This window comes from Dromiciops gliroides, chromosome 4, assembly GCF_019393635.1.
Source record: "Dromiciops gliroides isolate mDroGli1 chromosome 4, mDroGli1.pri, whole genome shotgun sequence".
Classification (NCBI taxonomy): domain Eukaryota; kingdom Metazoa; phylum Chordata; class Mammalia; order Microbiotheria; family Microbiotheriidae; genus Dromiciops; species Dromiciops gliroides.
The window spans coordinates 494921635-494938432 of NC_057864.1; the positions used below are offsets into that span (position 1 = coordinate 494921635).

Genomic DNA, 16798 nt, shown 5'->3' on the forward strand with positions numbered 1-16798 from the left:
TAAACTAGACTTCAAAGTAGTCATTATTAAAACTGTATGGAGTTGGTAAAAATTAGAGAGGCCAATTAGTGGAACAGATCAGATCCTCCACACACAGAGACCAAAGAACCCAGGAGCACGGTATTTGATTAGCCCAAAGACCCCCATGTGTTTTTATCACTCTTTGAAAAAAAAACTTCTGGAAAAACTGGAAGTCTGGAAGAAATTGGGTGAGGACCAACATCTCATACCATATACCAATGGAAGTTCCATGCGGATTGAGGACTTAGAGATCAAGGGAAAGGTCATCAGCCCATTGGAGGGACCAAGAAGAAAATGCCTTTCATAACTATGGGGAGGGGAGCTCCTGATCAGACAAGGAATGAAGATCATAGAAGATAAAGTGGATAATTTTTATTAGATAAATTTTTTAAAAAGTTGTGCACAGGCAAAACAAACACTGCTAAAATTAGAAGGGAAATAAGTAAGGGGGAAAATCTTCCCACTGAATTTCTCTGATCCAAGATATAAGCTTTCATAGCTTCAAGTTTTGGGACAGCCAGTATATGGACAGGCAGTCAGTCAGTGAGCATATATTAAGCACCTACTATGTGCCAGGCAAGATAATTTTCGAAGGAAGAAATAGAAGCTATCAACAGCCACAAAATCCCTCATTTCATTCAAACATCCTCTCTTGCCATCATCACCAATCTCTCCTCCCTTTTGAGGCTAAACTCCTTGAGAAAGCCACTTACACCCAAAGCCCCCACCTCCCTCTCCTCTCACTCTCTTCTAAACTCCCCATTGCTTGGTTTCCAGCAACATCATTGAAGTGAGGCTGCTCTGTCCAATGTTACCAAGGGTCTTGCAGCTGCCCAGTCCAATGGCCTTTTCTCAGTTCTCCTCCATGGGCTCTCTGCAGCCTTTGGCACAGATCATTGCTCTCCTTCCTTCTCTAGATTTTTGTGACATTCTTCTCTCCTGATTCTCCTTCAACCTGTCTGACCACCCCTTTTCAGCCTCTGTTGATGGGTCTTCTAGGCCATGCCCATTAACCAAGGGCGTCCGCCAAGGTTCTGTCCTGGGCTTTCTTCTCTTCTTTCTGAAGAGTAGAGACTCTTTCATAGTGATGATGATCCCATCATCTCTCGTGGATTCAGTTACCATCTCTATGCCAATGATTCTCAGATCTACTTCTCCAGCCTGAACCTCTCTGACGATGTGCAGTCTTGCATCTCTAACTGCCGATGGGACATCTCGAGAGACATGCTAAACTCAACCTGTCCAGAGGAGTATCATCTTTCCACCCAAATACTTCTGTCTTCTGGATTTCCCTACGACCTTCCAGGGCACCACGCCCCTCCCCATCACCCGGGGTTCCCAGCACAAGTATCATCCTCAGCTCCTTCTCTCCTAGCCTCACATCAAATCTATTTCCAAGTCCTGCCAATTCCCCTTCACACCATTTCCCACAACTTCCTCCTCGCCTCTGACTCTCCCACTGCCACCACACGGGTCCTTAACAATTCTGTCCTTAACCCCTGCAATGACCTGCTTGCTCCTCTCCCTGCCTCAAGCCTCTCTTCCCTCCAGCCCACCCTCCACTTAGCTGCCAAAGTGATGCTCTCAAAGCATCGGTCTGACCATGTCACCCCACCTCCCCTCCCTCACCACTCAATAAACCCCATTGGCTCGCTCTACCTCCGGGATCAGACACCCCCTGTTTGGCTTGCGCCATAAGGAATAACAAAAGAAAGGGACAGTTTCAGAGAAACCTTAGATGACTTGTATAAGCTGACTGAAAGGATCAACAACTCGGAGACACTTAGGAACTCTAACGAATACATTGGCCAGTCACATTTCCAGAGAACTATTGATTACCCACCTGCTGATAGAGATGCATAGAAGACATACATTTTGGACTTAGTCATGGTAGGAATTTGGTTTGCTTTTGTACATGTGTTGTAAGGGTTTTGCTTGTCTTCCTTTAATTTGTGAGGGGCTGAGGGGGAGCGGAAGAGGAGGTAGGAGTAGTGTTGCAAAAAAGAAGAAAAGAAAAGAAGGAAAGGAAGGTCCTTGAAGCATCTCAAAGATGCATAGTCACAGACTGAAGGTTGTACCGAGGGAGTCATGAAGAACAGAAAAGCTCTGAAAGCTACATGTTGAATTTACTCTGTGCTTTAAAAGAAAAGCTGGCTCTAGAATAGAGATTTGCAGTGTCACATGCAGAACTCTGTTTTCCTGTTCAACTCTGTATATGTTAAATGCCAATTTTATTTGGTGCTTACTAAGTTCAGGATTAAAAAAAGGATTTAAAATGAAAATAAGTCCCCTGAGGGCATATGTGTATCGCCAGAATTTAGCAAAGTAATTGGCATATGGTAAGTTCTGATAAATACTTCATTCATTCTACTTAGAATTGGTCCTACTTTTCATATAATAACAATCCTCTCCTATCTGCTTTCTTGTCCATATACACACATGAATAGAAGGTGACATTTACTGACTGCTTTATAATGTACAAACCTGATTTCCTCCCAACAATCAGTTCTATAGGGTCGATAGATGGGGACCCTGAATTTCAGAGATGGGCAGTGACTCACCCAAGGTCCGAAAGCCAGTGAGGGGCAGAACTGGGGCTCAGTCCCTATCTTCCTGACTGAAAGTTCAGTCCCCACCAGTTTCTCATCAGGCTTTCTCCTCAGTGGAGGACAAGAACCTTTGGGGGTCTATCAGTCTTTGGACAACAACTTCAGCACTCAGATCATCACAAACTTAATTCTTGATTTCTCTTCCTCAACAAATGTTTAAAAGAAGCAGCCATAATATCATATTTAAGGCTCACTCTAGAATTACTCCAACAAACAGTGAACTTGGGGTCCCTTCCAGCCCCACTTTTTATGATTCTTAGGAAAACCTTTAGTACTGGAGTTCAGGCTGGCCCCTCTCTCAGCCCCACCCCAGCTTATGGTCTGCCTACTCTATTGCTGACCAGCCCTTGGAGGCCCCCTATACCTTGCCCTGGACCACGCAGACAGCTGAGGTGCCAACTGCCAGGGTGGAGACCCAGCTGGGCACAACAAAGAAGGTGACTTTCTGGAAATCCATACCCTGCTTATCCCCTGGGCCAAGGGAGGCTGGGTGTTGTCTTTTCAGAAATTCTGAAAGCGCTTTTAAAGCGTGCAGAGGAAGGGGACCATCTCCTTTCTCTTGCACTGGGAGGAGGAAGAATGAGAGTGGGGGGGTTTCAAAGCCGGAGGGGGTGTGTGTGTGTGTGCATGCACACACTCACACACCCACACACTCACACACTCACACTCACACACCCACACAGACACTCACACATTCACACTTCAGCTATGTCAAGGCTCTGGAATTTGTCTGGACTCCAGGACAGAGCAAATGAAAATGCAGGGAGATAGTGACACCTAGTGGACAGATCCCACAGTGACCACAGAGGGGCTAGGGATGCTTGTGGGCAGCCAGGAGATGCTCATGCTGGCCAGACACCTGGGATAAGGGAGAGGCGAGGACGAGGCAGGAGACGCCAGTCAGATGAAATTCAGTGTGACACAGGCCGACTCTCAGCTGTGACTTATAGGAGTATTACTTGTTCAGTTGTGACCCACTCTCCATGACCCCATTTGGGGTTTTCTGGGCAGAGTCACTGGAGGGTTTGGCTATCTCCTTCTCCAGCTCATTTGACAGATGAACAAACTGAGGCCAGCAGGGGGAAGTGACTTGCCCAGGGTCACACAGCCAGTAGGTGTCTGAGGCTGGATTTGAACTCAGGCCCAGGCCCAGGCCCAGCATTCTGTCCACTCGGTCCCCTACCTGCCCTACTGTGGCACATGAGAGCCGCCTACTGAAATAACACTAAGCTTAGCCTCAAAGGATCTTTACTCTGGATCCAGAAGGGACCTCGGGGGCATCTGGTCCAACCTCTCCATTTTACAGATGAGGAAAAGAGGCTCAAAGAGGTTAATGTGTTTGGCTTGCGGCCGTGTGGGCAGCAAGCGTTAGCAGCAGGAAGTGCCCCTGACCTCAGGCATTCGAAGGGCTGACTTTCTCCTTTCTCCCTGGCGAAGGCCTGGAGACGATATGCCATCACCGGTACCCTGGATTCAAATCCTGCCTCTAGACTGCCGGTGCGACCACCAGCAAGCCTCCTCATGTCCCCGAGCCTCCATCTTCTCATCTGTCAATGAAGGGCCGTCTTTGGCCTCCAGGCTCTGAGAGAGGAAAGAAGAGGGAAGCGATGTGGCCATCTGCATGCCCCGTCTGCTCCAGTGAATGACTTCCAGGCAGAGGCTGCTCTTTCTCCCGTGGCCAAAGACCCCAGAGGTCCCAGTTGGGCCTCCCAGATGGAGGGTGGACCTGGACTATTGGGCTCAGCCTCCGTGCCTCCTTCCTGCATTGGACCTTGCTCCAGTGCTTGGCCAACATCTGTTGACCCAGAACTTCCATTCCATGGATGGCTGCCACTGCTGGAGGGACCATTTGCCTTCCTGAATCCTAGACCACTTGTGTCCACTTGGGGGGCTCAGGGTCAAGTTGAGTGGACGGTACCAGCCCCTCTCAGGCTCTGGAATCCAGCAGTGACCCCCCCTGGAAAGAGGGCGAGGCCTGCAATGCGTCACCCTCAGGGGAGGCGTTCCTGCTGGGGGTGCCTTTCCTACGTGGGGCTCCTCCCTGCTGCCGATACCTGATTAATGAGAGACTGTGACATAAGAACACAGGGAGCCTCAGAGAGGGTGAGGTAGAGAAAATCTGGCCAGAGCTCCCGCTCGCGGTGGTCTGGGCCTCCTCTTGGCTCTCAGTGCCAACAAAAGCTCATTATGCCCCGCGCTTGCAGAGTGTGGGGAGGTGGGCCGGAGTGTGGAACACTTTCAGGGTTTTGTTTTATTTTTGCCATAGCAATGAGGCCTTCCCTCTGAAACCTCTCCCCCAAGCCTCTGCACCCCTGCCCTATTTGGTGGGGTTTGGTTTGGGCTGGGGGTATCCTTTCTTCTGGCGTCACATAAACCCCGACCCCAATTCCCATGCTACTCCAGAGCTGGCCGTTCCCACACAGCCTCAGTTTCCCTGCCTGTTCATTGGTGGGAACACACCAGATGAAATAGTTAGCAAGTCTGAGCTTTGCCACTGTCTATATGACCTGGCAGAGTCGGCCTGTCTGCCCTTCTGCTTCCTTTGCATGTAAAAGGGGGTGATGTTGCACTACCCAAGTCCCATGAAGATCACTGCCTCCAGACCACCAGTCTTGCTGCCACCCGGCCCCATGTGTCTACACTGGCTGAGAACAGAGAGTTGTTGCGTAGTCATTTCCAAAGGGTCTTCAGCTCACATTTCTCCTTCCTCGAGGTCATAAAGAGTCCACAAGAACCTTGAATGTCCTGCATAGCCTGTTACACCAGTAAGCGAAGTACTTCCAACCTCATTTCCACTGACATCCTTTCTCCCAAACTGACCAAGTGACCTGATGCCTAAGCCCTCCTCTTTCTGATGCACATCATATGCAAGTAGCTAGAAAGCCCTGGGAGTAGGGTGGGGACACATTCAGCGGGGGCTCTCAGCCTGGTACCCACAGGCACTGGGGTGTGGAAATACAGCCAAATTTCATGTCTAAATAACAGGCCCTGGGCCCCTGCCCCATCTGCCCTGACAGAAGGCCTGCTGCTGCACCAGGGGACAGAATACTGGAGGGCAGGACCCCTGGGCATCCCATCACCAGATGCAGCTGGCATTGCCCTGCCACGGCCCCACATCTGCCCTCAGAGGGAGCAGATCTGATATTCCTGAGAGGTGGAGATAAACGAACTCTGGACAAGCCCAGGGCGACAGTGAGAGTCCCACCCCAGTGTGGCCAGCGGAGCCACATGGACGCAAGTGCTGGCGGAGGCTACATTCAGGTGCAGGCCAGTTCCTTAGTGCTGCTAGACCCCCTATTTCTCATGAACAAGAGTCCTGCCACGGAGAGTGAGTTGCTACGAAGTGAGAGTGATGTCATGGAAACGAAAAGACCATCCTTGCAGCATTCAATAAAGGAGGATGAAAAGAATGGGTAGAAGTCCTCAGAGGTTTGGGGCTAGCAGATCTGAATGGGGCCATGACCATGTGCAGGGAAGCTTGGTGAGGAGTCACTGGTTACCAGGTCTAACCCCAGGAAAGAAGACTACGTTCTGACCACGACTCTAGAGAGCCTGGGTTCGAATCCCACCTCTATCACTTCCTAGCTGTGTGCCCCTCTGGGCCTCAGTTTCCTCCTTTGTAAAGCAAGGTGTTTGGGCTAGATGACCCCTCTGCCCCTGCCAGCCCCCTCTCTGCCCCTGCGGTCCTCAAAAGGAACAAAGGCAAACCCAGACCTCCAGATTCACGTCGGATTCCACTGCATGTCACGAGCTCCGGCACGCAGAGGGGACAACTGGAGATGCAGAGAGGCTGATGGCCCTGCCAGACAAAACTGAGTCCTCCGGGAGGATGTGCCGGCCAGTTTGGAGGAGGGAGCCGGCCCCTCTGGGGAAAGTGGGCTTCCAAAGAAGCTCTGCAGAAAAGTGCCCGGGCAGACCTCATGGTAATCCTCCTCCTCCCCTCAAGAAGCAAGCGCTCACTCAAGGAGGCTCTGACCACAGGGCTCCTGGGGACTGACCCTCCAAGCAAGGACTCACACCACTGAGCGGCAGGAAGGTTCAGGGGCTGGGCGGCCCATGAGGAACTCCTTCCCAGGCTATTTTAGGAAAGCCAGAGGTCCCCTACGCCACGTGCATTGAACCTGGATTGACTGCACCACTGCCCTAAATGTCAACAGCCATCCTCAGCACCTCCAGCAGCTCCAATAGCAGGCACCAGTTGCTGACAATGTGTGGGTTCTGGGGAGCCACAGCTCTCAACCTGGGAGGGAGCTCCGAGGCTTCTGTTCCAACCTGTCTCCAAACAAGGGGACCTTTTGTGACATCCCCAAAGGGCCTCTGGGCTCTGCTAGGACTTGGAGCCTCTGTGTGATCCCCACCACCTTGCTTCTGGTTCCACCCCCTTGCGGGGAGCAGAACAAGCCCAACTCTGCCTCCAGCCATGCTCATCCCCATTCACAGAGCAGCCAAGGGCTGCCTCGGCTTCCTACACTTGATTTTGATGGGGCCTCCACTCGTGAGATCTCGCTATAGAATGCAGTCCTCGGGCCATCCCTCTCCTGCCTCTGCCCCAGACTTCTCTTCTCTGGGCTAACCCTCCCCAGTGCTCCCTCTCATGGGCTCAAGGCTCTTCACTGATAGTTGTCCTTCCTGGACATTCCCCAAGCTTATCAATGCCCAGAACTGAGAACAAGTGTCCAAGGTGGCGGAAGACAATGGGAGGCTGTGATCCCCCAAGCTTCCTGAACTGCTTCCTTACACGGGTTTCTCAGGTTAGGCTTGTAGGTCACCAGAATCCTCAGGTCTTTTTCAGATAAGGTGCTGTCAAGCCCCTTTTCCCATCTTGTCCCTGTGAAGATGCCTCTCTCAACCCCAGCACAAGACTTTTTGTTTATCTTGGTTAAATTCCATCTTACTGAATTTAACCCAACACACTAGCATGGAAGGAAGGAAGGGAGGGAAGGAGGGGAAGGGAAGGGAAGGAGAAAAGCAGGAAGGAAGGAAGGGAGGGAGGGAGGAGTTTTTTGGAAGAGTTTGCTTTCCCTCCTCACTTGGGTCATTTGCCCATTTGGTAAGACAAGGGCATGAACAAGCAGGAGGGATTTTAGGACAGCCTCACCCCTTCCCTTCAAATACAAAAAGGAAAGACCTTCCAACGTGGGATGCAGACTGGAACACTGTAACCCTTACAGAGAGGGATAAAGATGTGATGTCTGAGATGTCCCTTCCAGCTCTAAGAGCACACAGGGCTGCGTGTTTAGCCCCAGAGTCTCTGCTGCCCTGGAGGCCAAGGGAATCTAACCAATGCCTCAATTATTGTGTCACTCCCCTTCCAGATGGGCCAGTCTGGAGGCTTGTTGCCTTCCACCGTGACCACGGAATCCCTCCCTCTCTAACACCCATTCGGTCGTTATCAGGGCTGTCTGCCTCCTCTAGAAGCCTTTCCCGAACTTGTCCTTTGTACATCTGAGCAGAGGCCTTTTTGGGAGGGATCATTTGAATTGTACTGGACCTTCAGGGGTGACAGCCCTGGGAGAAGAAAGCATTGAACCAGGAGTGAGCAGATCTGCATTAGAATCCCAGCTCTCCCTCTCACTGCTGGTGGGAACCCAGGTGAGGTGTACCATGTTCTTGGACCTCAGTTTCCTCATGTGTAATGTGAGGAAAGGGGACTAGATGGTGTCCTCCAGCCTAGATCTGATTCTATAATGGGGTGGTGGTGTGACTCTCAGTACTTCCTGAGCTTCTAGGCATCTTCAGGCATTTCGACCCCAGAAGGCTTGGCTAATTCTGGCAGTGTTTTCTCCTCAGGTAGGCAGTGAAGGGCAGGGCGAAGCTTCCCGGGCCTTACAAGGCCAGGCTGGACCCTCTGGGCTCAGTGCAGAGCTGTGCCATCCTCTAAGTAAGAGGGCCTTGGCCAAGCGCCATGGAGACCAAAAAGGCAAGTGGGGCATTATGTTGGCAGGAGACGTGAGGGAGTAGCAGAACCTGTCCTTGGTGCTGGAGCTGGCCACTTTCTTACACATCATCATTCACCAACAAACTATGTCCTTCAGGACTCCCAGGGGCTAAAAGACTCGGTTCATCTTGTTTCATGGGCTTGGCGAGATGAGACTGGGCAGCCACTTTTAGATAAGAGTTTACATGAAAAAGAATCTGGGGGGTGGGGTTAGTGGACCACAAGCTTGATGGGCCTCAACAGTGTCCACGGCGGCATTGAGAGGTGGATGGGTGGGGGGTATGGAGTCGAGAATGAGGACTAAGGGCAGTGATGGTGGCTGCCACACTCTGCAGTTGAGTTCCCTTCTGGGCACCATCAGTTTTCCTCATGGACAAAGCGCAGGCACCTGGCACAGAAGGACTGGGACAGTGAAGCGCCAGTAGTGTAGACCATGCCAGGGAGCTAAGGATGCTTAACCCAGAGAAAAGACAGCTAAGAAGGAGTGTGGGCGGAAGATGATGAGCTGGGGGCAGGACCGAGGCAGTGGGGGTGGGCAATGACTCTGAAGAGATGCATTTAGTCCCATTGTGAAGAAGTTTCCTATGCTCAGGTTCTCATAAGTGGAATGGCTTCCCCAAGCTCTGCAGGGAGGGAGGGTCCTATCACTGGAATCCTGAACAAGGAGACTGGGCCGCCCCTTGGAGATTCTACAGAGGTGCTTTTCCTTTGGGCTCCAGTCAAAGTGGTTTTCTGTCTGCCTCTGAGATGCTGTGAGTATGTGAAAGGAAGAGACGTTGCTTTGCGCCTTCTTTGGGCTCCCTGCCTGGCAGTGTGTGTCCAGAGATCACAAAACCACAGATGAGCTGCTCCAAAGGATCGTGGAGACGGCCCAGTCTGTTTTTAATTTTCCAGGTGAGGAAACTGAGGCACAGGGAAGTGTTCTGGTTGTCCTGGATCAGAGGCTGGTCAGAGGGCCTCTGGGGTCTTTTCCTGCCTCAGGCTACAGGAAGGAAGCTTAGTACAGCAGAAGTGCCATATTTAGTTAGGAGACCAGGGGCCAAATCTCATCTCTGCCGTTTACTGTCTATGTGGCCATGTGCAAACCCCTTCCCTCCATGAACCTCACTTTCCTTATCTGTAAAATGAGAGGGCTATGTCTTTGAGACCTCTCCAAGCTCTAGCGATGGTCCTAGGATCTCTCTGAGCCTCCATTTCCTCCTCTGGAAAATGATGGGGAGGAGAGGGTGAGATGACCAGTGGCCATTCCCACAATGAAATCATTTACCGGTCAATTATTTTGATGTTCAATGGCACTGAGCAGCCATCACGTTTGACTCAGGCTCCAAGCTGAAAATGATTACATTGCTGCCTTTAGCCCCGAGCCAGTTCAAGTTACCTAACTTCCAATGGTGCAGATTGCAGCCCCTTGAGCCCCTTGGCACAGGATGTTTGAAAAGGCTCTGACCAAGAACTCATGGGATTGCAGCAACCCTAGTGATGAGCTGCTGGGTGGGCTGCAGATGGCAAAGACACAACCCACCTCTGGCCCCTGATAAAGCCTGGCCAGCTTCAGAGTACCACCAAAGAAGACGCTCCAATGAGGCAGTGGAAAGAGCCCAGTGTCCCCTTTCTGTCATGATGAGATCACTGAGGAAGAGGAGGAGGACTTTGAAAAGAGAAGAGTATGAGAATTCCAGAGCCTTGGAGACAGAAGGACCTCTGAGGTTCACAGCCCAAGCCTACCTGAGTAAGAATCCGCTCTATAACAGAGCACACAAGCTTGATCTGTCTTTTGCCAGAAGACTTTGACCGGGTGGGTGGAGAGTCCACACTCTCCCAGGGAAGCCTGTTCCATGCCAGGACAACTTCACTGTTAGGATGGCATCAAGCTACAATCTGCCCCTTGGTCCTGCCTCTACTTTCAGGGGCCAAGCTCAGCCCTTCTTCTTGCCATATCAGCCCTTCAGAGATCTATCATGCCCTTTCACCTCCCCAGTCCTGAATACTATGCCTCTCTTCCTGTCACCAATATCTTAGCCTCCTTGGCTCCCATCCCACTGTTGGTCTGTGTCGAGCTTGCAAAGCACAGTTCTTTCTGCCCCAATCTTTTCCAGAAAACCCCCTGCTGAGGCAAGCCCTTCCAGGTTGTGTTACATTTTTGATCCCAGTATAAAACTCATCATTTATCCTCATCAACGTGCATTTTATTGAGTCTAGCCTAACTTTTCAGCTGAATCCTAATTCTGTCACCCAATGTGTCAGTTCTCACCCCCCAGATTTTTTCCATTAGCAAATAGAAGCATGCCATCCATCCCTGTATCAAAGACGGAGAGGAAAAGGTCACAGTGAGAGGACCAAGCACAGACGCCTGGGGCACTCCACGGGAGACAACCAGTCAAGCTGACCACTGATGAGCACGTTCCATCAGTGATGATGCTTTGGGTCAAGAGTCTATCCAACCCCTTCTGAGTCTGTCTCAGCCTACTGCCCTCTAGCTCATCTCTTTCTGATTGTCAAATGATTCCTTAAAACATGGGTTAAACTCAACCTATATGGCAACCATGGTTGGTGTGGTGTGGACTCGCGAGTCCTCTGTGTCTCTGTATAAGCTCTTCTGGATTTCTATATTGTATCCCTTTGGCATGAAAGTTACCAGGGCATGGTGCCTAGAGAGATGGTGTGGAGCCAGGAAGATGTGGGCTCTAGTCCTGCCTTTGACCCCTACTGGTTGGATGTCCCAAACGACTTAGACTGAAAGTTGCAGAGAAGGTGTTGACCTAAATTGGTGGAGGAGTTTCCTTACCAGGGAGTTCCCTATCCCAATGAAGTCACGGGTCCAGTGCCTATCGCCATCCTCTTCCCTTAGGAGCAAGTAGAGCTGCCCTGTGTCTTGATAATGGAGAGTGGGAGAGTTGTGGCTGTTCTGTGTCAGTTGGCCCAGTGCCTACCATAGAGGAGTTCTAGATGTTTGTGGAACCACATTGGATGAATGCAGCCAACATCACTGGCCTGTTACTTGGAGGATCCTTGAGCTCTTCCCTTTAATGTCAATGGGCTCATGCTGCTCATCTCCAACTCTTTGGGACCTTTCTCACTGTCCATGATCTTCCAAGATGCAGTTCAGGCATCACCTTCTCAATAAAGCCCTCCAGACCCTCTCTATACTGCTATTTCCCTTTCTCCCCAAACACTGATCTTAGGTTTTTGTTCCTGTTAATCCTTTTTCTGTTTATCTTGTAAATACATAAGGACTCCTCCTTGGCCCCCTGTCCTAGAATAAGCCCCCTGAGGGCAGGAGGTTTTCGCCATTGTATCTCCTATGGAGGCTGGCGCCCAGAGGTGCTTGATGAATTGAGTAGTTGAACCCAAATCACAATCAGTACTTTTCCTTACTGCTCCTGGATTCAGGCTTTACCTTTCTTTCTAGACTGCATCCCCCTCCTGTTCCCAGCCCTAGTACAAAAAGGCCTTTGAAGGTACTGAACAAATGTTGGTTGAAGGAAAGGAAGGCGTTGTAGGAGTATTGCCAGATCATGCGTCATTTCTGTTGGCAGGCAAATCTCCTGGAGCAAGCCCTAATCCCTACTCTGGCGCTGTCTAGGGATACAGGGATGTGGAAAGGTTCCCCTCCAACCCCCCAGATCCACCTCAGTCTCCAAAAGGTGCTTGGGGGTATGCTGAAATGAGCAATTAGAGTGAGAGACCCTAGTCTAGGGGCTGGTGGGAAGCAAAGGGAAACAGCTATTTGTAGAATGGTGAGATGGCTTGGGTAGACACTGCAAAGAGTCAGGGAGAAGTGTGATGAACACAGGAAACCATAAAGATTCTAAAGAAAGAAAAGGACAAGAAATACGTGGGGTGGGGTGGGATGGAGGAAAAAAGGGAGAGGCAAATGGGAAAAGGTGGAAGGGGGGACAGTGGTGAGAAGGAGATGAAAAGAAATGGGGGAAGCTGACTCACTTTGGCCAACTCTCAAGTAAAGGGCTCAATATCTCCTTTGACACGTCCACCAATACAGGGCATGCACTCATTGGCATCAGGCAAAGCTTTGTCAGACTGAGCTAATGCCATACTTTCATTACATTGTAGCACCTTAGTTCAGTATATGGTAACATGTTTTATATAAATTGTTTTTGAAAAAACACCATTTTCCAAAGGGAAAAATCAATGTTGGGCTAAATCCTGTAAATAGGGGGAATAAGAAAGAATGTGGACTTGAAAAAAAATGATCAAATCATGTTCCTTAAAACCAGTGTATCTTGTCAGACCCAATGAAATGGAGAACCTCCATAAGAAGATTCTCCCAGGGGCCATATTGGGTGAGGTGAAAAGATGGAGAATGTGTGGGATTCCATTTGGGACATTTGGAGAAATTTAATAAAAAGTTAAACAATGTCTTGGTGAGTAGTTTCTGCCTCAAATGGAATCAAAAGTAAATCTGTACAGTTTCTGTTCCCAAACCTTAGCCCCTCCAGGCCAATGATAGTGACAAGGGGCAGGGCATGGAAGGGTGGCAGGACAAATTCACCTAGGGAGCCCCAGGAGGGAGGGAGAAGGGGAAGAGGAGAACAGAGAGACAGAAGTCAGGGTTCATTGGTCGCAGAGCTGCACAGACATTTATTGAGTACAAACAACAGCAAACACAGCAGGCTCACAGAGACTGGAGCGTCCTGAGCTGGATCCAAAGAAAAGGTTCTTGAGAAGCTATTGTCTTGAGGAAGATCCCAGCGGTCCCTGTAGATCCTAATATCATTTCATTCCCCCCACCCCAGCCCCAGCAAATAATTTCCCAGTTAAAAAATAAACCTGACTTTCTCCCCTTGCTCTCATTAATACTACAATGGCTTGTCTGTACCCTGCCATATTGGGAAAAGACCCTTCCTGTGTGGGCGCCAGTGGAGATGTCTGGAGGTCTCCATTGGTCCCCACACATTCTACTTCCAAAATAACAAGGGAAAAGCCATGCCATGGCTTCAGGACATGGGTTGGAGGGTAGAAGGTGAGCCCAGACAAGCAAAGGTGGGGGTGGGGGTGGGGGTGACAGGGAGGTGGGGGAGGGGAAGTCATAATGGGATATTGGAGAGTGAAGACATATTGCAAAGCAACCATAGTTCTAGAGGATGGATTAGATTATAATCTAGTGGATATGGCATCCAAATGTCAAATCAAACATTAGAACATCTAAGCTAGGCTGACACTTAAGGGACAAGCTTTCCTTAGAAACGGCACAAATGGGACCACCCCAGAAGGTTTTTAAAATAATCAATACCACACGTGCACCAAAAGCATGGATAGACCTGGAGCATAAATAAAGAGCTCAGGAAACACCAGGGACAGAGGCGAGAGCTAGTAAAGAAATGTGTGTGTGTGTGTGTGTGTGTGTGTGTGGTCATTATATATATATAGAGAGATATAGATATATGTAATATATACTTCTGTTAGTAAAGAAAACCCTCTATACAGGTTGAGGGGAAGGGAGGACAGTCAATACAATGACAATACAAGCTGGGTGGAGCGCCACTGGCTGGAGCGGGTCGGGTGATGCAGAATGAAGGATGATGGGTAGCAATTAGAGGGCGCCCATTCCAGTGACCTCAGACGTCAGCCTAGAATAGACAAAGGCAAAGAGAAAAGGGAGAGGAAAGAGATTAGAAATGGAAACCCACATTGCTTCTGGGGACACGGGCAGGACCCTTGAGCCATCCTCTGCCCTGCTGACATGGCCATTCATCTCTCCACTATTCGACTGGGAACAAAGACAAAGATGAGGCCACTGGAGCAGTGGATCTTCTACTGTCTTCCAGACTGGCTCCTCTGTGTGTCTTGCACACACAAGGATAGACAGGAAGTGCATTCACTACAACGGAATAGTGACAACAGGAGGCTTCAGTAAACTCTCAGGGAGATCTGATGGGAAACTCAAATTCCAAGGGAGCTCCAGAAAGACCAGTGGGGCACATGGCCTGTAGCCTGGCTGAGACTACAAAGCATCTCCCAAGGACTCTGCCTGCCTTAGTATGGTCCCCACCTCCTAATTTGGGTCTCCCATTAGCTCTATCAGACTAGCACGATGGCAGAGGGGTGTTCAGCGAGAGGTCCCAGAGGGAATAACTGAGGGAAAGGCACAGCAGGACAGGGGATTCCTAGATATTGAGGGAAGAAGGGCTTTTCTAGCAGCGACCAAAACAAAGCCTGATCCTTTTGAGTTTCCCAGGACCACGGACAAGAGATACATACTCCAAGGTCAAAGACACTTGTGGTCTTGGGAGGAAGACCCAAGCTGGCTGTCATACAAAGATGTGGGTAAACAAAGAAAAACGGAAGCAGATCCACCTGTTAGTGGAGAGGTCCGTGATCTACATTCCTCAGTGTCCCTCCCCCTCCATCTCTTATTGTCTTCTCGACAGTGCCACACAACAATCCTATAATAGATAGAGTGACATCAAGGGCAATTTTGTCCAAGAAGCCAGACAGTCTCAGGAATCAGGGAATCTAGGCTTAATCTTGGCTCTGCCACTGTATGACCTGGAATGAAATTCTTTTTTAAAAATGTAGAGCCTCTGTAAAAAGCATGGGTGGCACTATATGGTCACTTACATTTTTTCTGCTCTAAAATACTGGAAGTTTAAGACGCCTGGCTTCTGGTGGCAGAAGGTGACTTGAGGTCATTTGGAGTTGTTGAGTCAATCCAACCCCCAGACTCCACTCATGGCTGTCTTATCCTGTTTCAGTGCTCACATGGACAGACTTGGTCACACCTGTCCTGCCAAAGGACCTTGGGTCTTGTTTATGATTCACTCATTGACTGTCAGTCGAGGAAGGTTCTATTTAATCGTGAGCTCTAGACTTAAAGTAAGGATGATACTACAGGCAGCTCAGACTTCCAGAATTTTTGCCCACAAAGTAATTGTATCCTTCAACAATCCCTAATGCCTGCTGAGTCATCTAACATATCCATTTTTTACTTTAATCAGTTTGGATTCCAGTTCCCTCAATATGAGCAATGCATCTAGGCCATGCCCAGTTGCCCAGAACACTCCATTCCTCAGCCATATCAAGTATATGGGACTCACTTAGAGCTTCATCAGGATATAGCTGTAAAAATCCTTTGAGTTTTTCAGAAAATGGTGATGCTGGGGGATGGAGCATGGGGCAAATACTCCTCTTGCTTTTTGTTTTCAGTCTGCCTCATTCCTCCCCACTGCCATGAGCACCCCAGCACCTCACTCAGGGCTGTTTGCATTTTACATATGTCCCGGTAGAAGGCCATGCCATTCTCACATCAGAGAAAGGGGAGACAGACATGTGCTTTCCATGGCGGACATCCATTCTACTAGTCTTTAACTCAACTTTTTTAGTGGACAATTTTTTTATAGAAAATCAAAACACTGCACATAAAGGAACTAAGACTTTTCCTGGAAAAATATGTTTAGTAGAATGACTCAAAGAAATGGAAGCTCTGTCGGGGGAAGCAACTGCCAAGTAAGTGAGCTATGCCATGCACACTGGGATATTCCTCCTAGATAATAACAGCCTGTGATACACTCACTGGGATGAAGAGGTCAGCCTTGTCCTCAAAATATGTCCCGGGTTTAGAGTGACTCGGGAATCTCTGGCTTCATGAAACTGATATGTGTGCATGTGTGTGAGAATGTCAAATCCCAACCGAGACATGGAGGGAAATCAAGGTGTTAGAAGTGTTCTGCTTAAGCAAAGGACTGATTGTTGTGGAAATGTGGCTGGGGGAGGAGAGGACTGAAACCTCATCTGGCAACATTTCCCTGCCCTAACCAGCGAGCTGAAAGGACTTGGGACTGCAGGACTGGCTGTAGGAGATTGTTCAGGCGAAGAGGAAGAACAAGGTCTAGAAGTGAGAAGGCAATGTGGGAGGATGGAGGGACATCAGAGGACCTACCCATTAGATTGGCTCCCAGTGATCCAATGAGTATCGAGCTTCCAGGAAGCTGATTTGAATAATGCATATTGCATGCCAGCCAGGCAATGGGACTTCCCCCTAGCCTAGACAACTTTCCACATCAAGTTTCAGGGAAAGAAATATTTCAAGACTGGAAAGGGAAACAAGTTGGATGTGGTGACTACCATTTGAAAAATGGCACCAGGTATCTCTCAGTCATGGCCTATCAGTTCGTGGCCATTCATGATGGCAGAGAAGCTACTGATTGACAAGAAGGTTGATCCAACATTCCACTTACTTTGAACTTGGTCAGGTTTCAAGTCTCAAGATGCC

General features: G+C 49.5%; 1 protein-coding gene across 35 annotated transcripts in view; it reads right to left on the reverse strand.

The window, feature by feature from the left end:
• The window catches only part of PCBP3 (poly(rC) binding protein 3), a 384627-nt gene that overhangs the window by 6837 nt on the left and 360992 nt on the right, over nt 1-16798 (reverse strand). For 12 of the 35 annotated variants that reach the window (XM_044000429.1, XM_044000418.1, XM_044000410.1 and 9 more), the window contains one exon: nt 13140-14156. The exons of the other annotated variants lie outside the window; for them this stretch is intronic. In XM_044000429.1, coding sequence (XP_043856364.1) covers nt 14120-14156 — 37 coding nt within the window. In that variant the 3' untranslated portion in view covers nt 13140-14119. Of the gene's footprint in view, nt 1-13139; nt 14157-16798 lie in introns of those variants that run through there. 35 annotated transcript variants of the gene reach the window in all.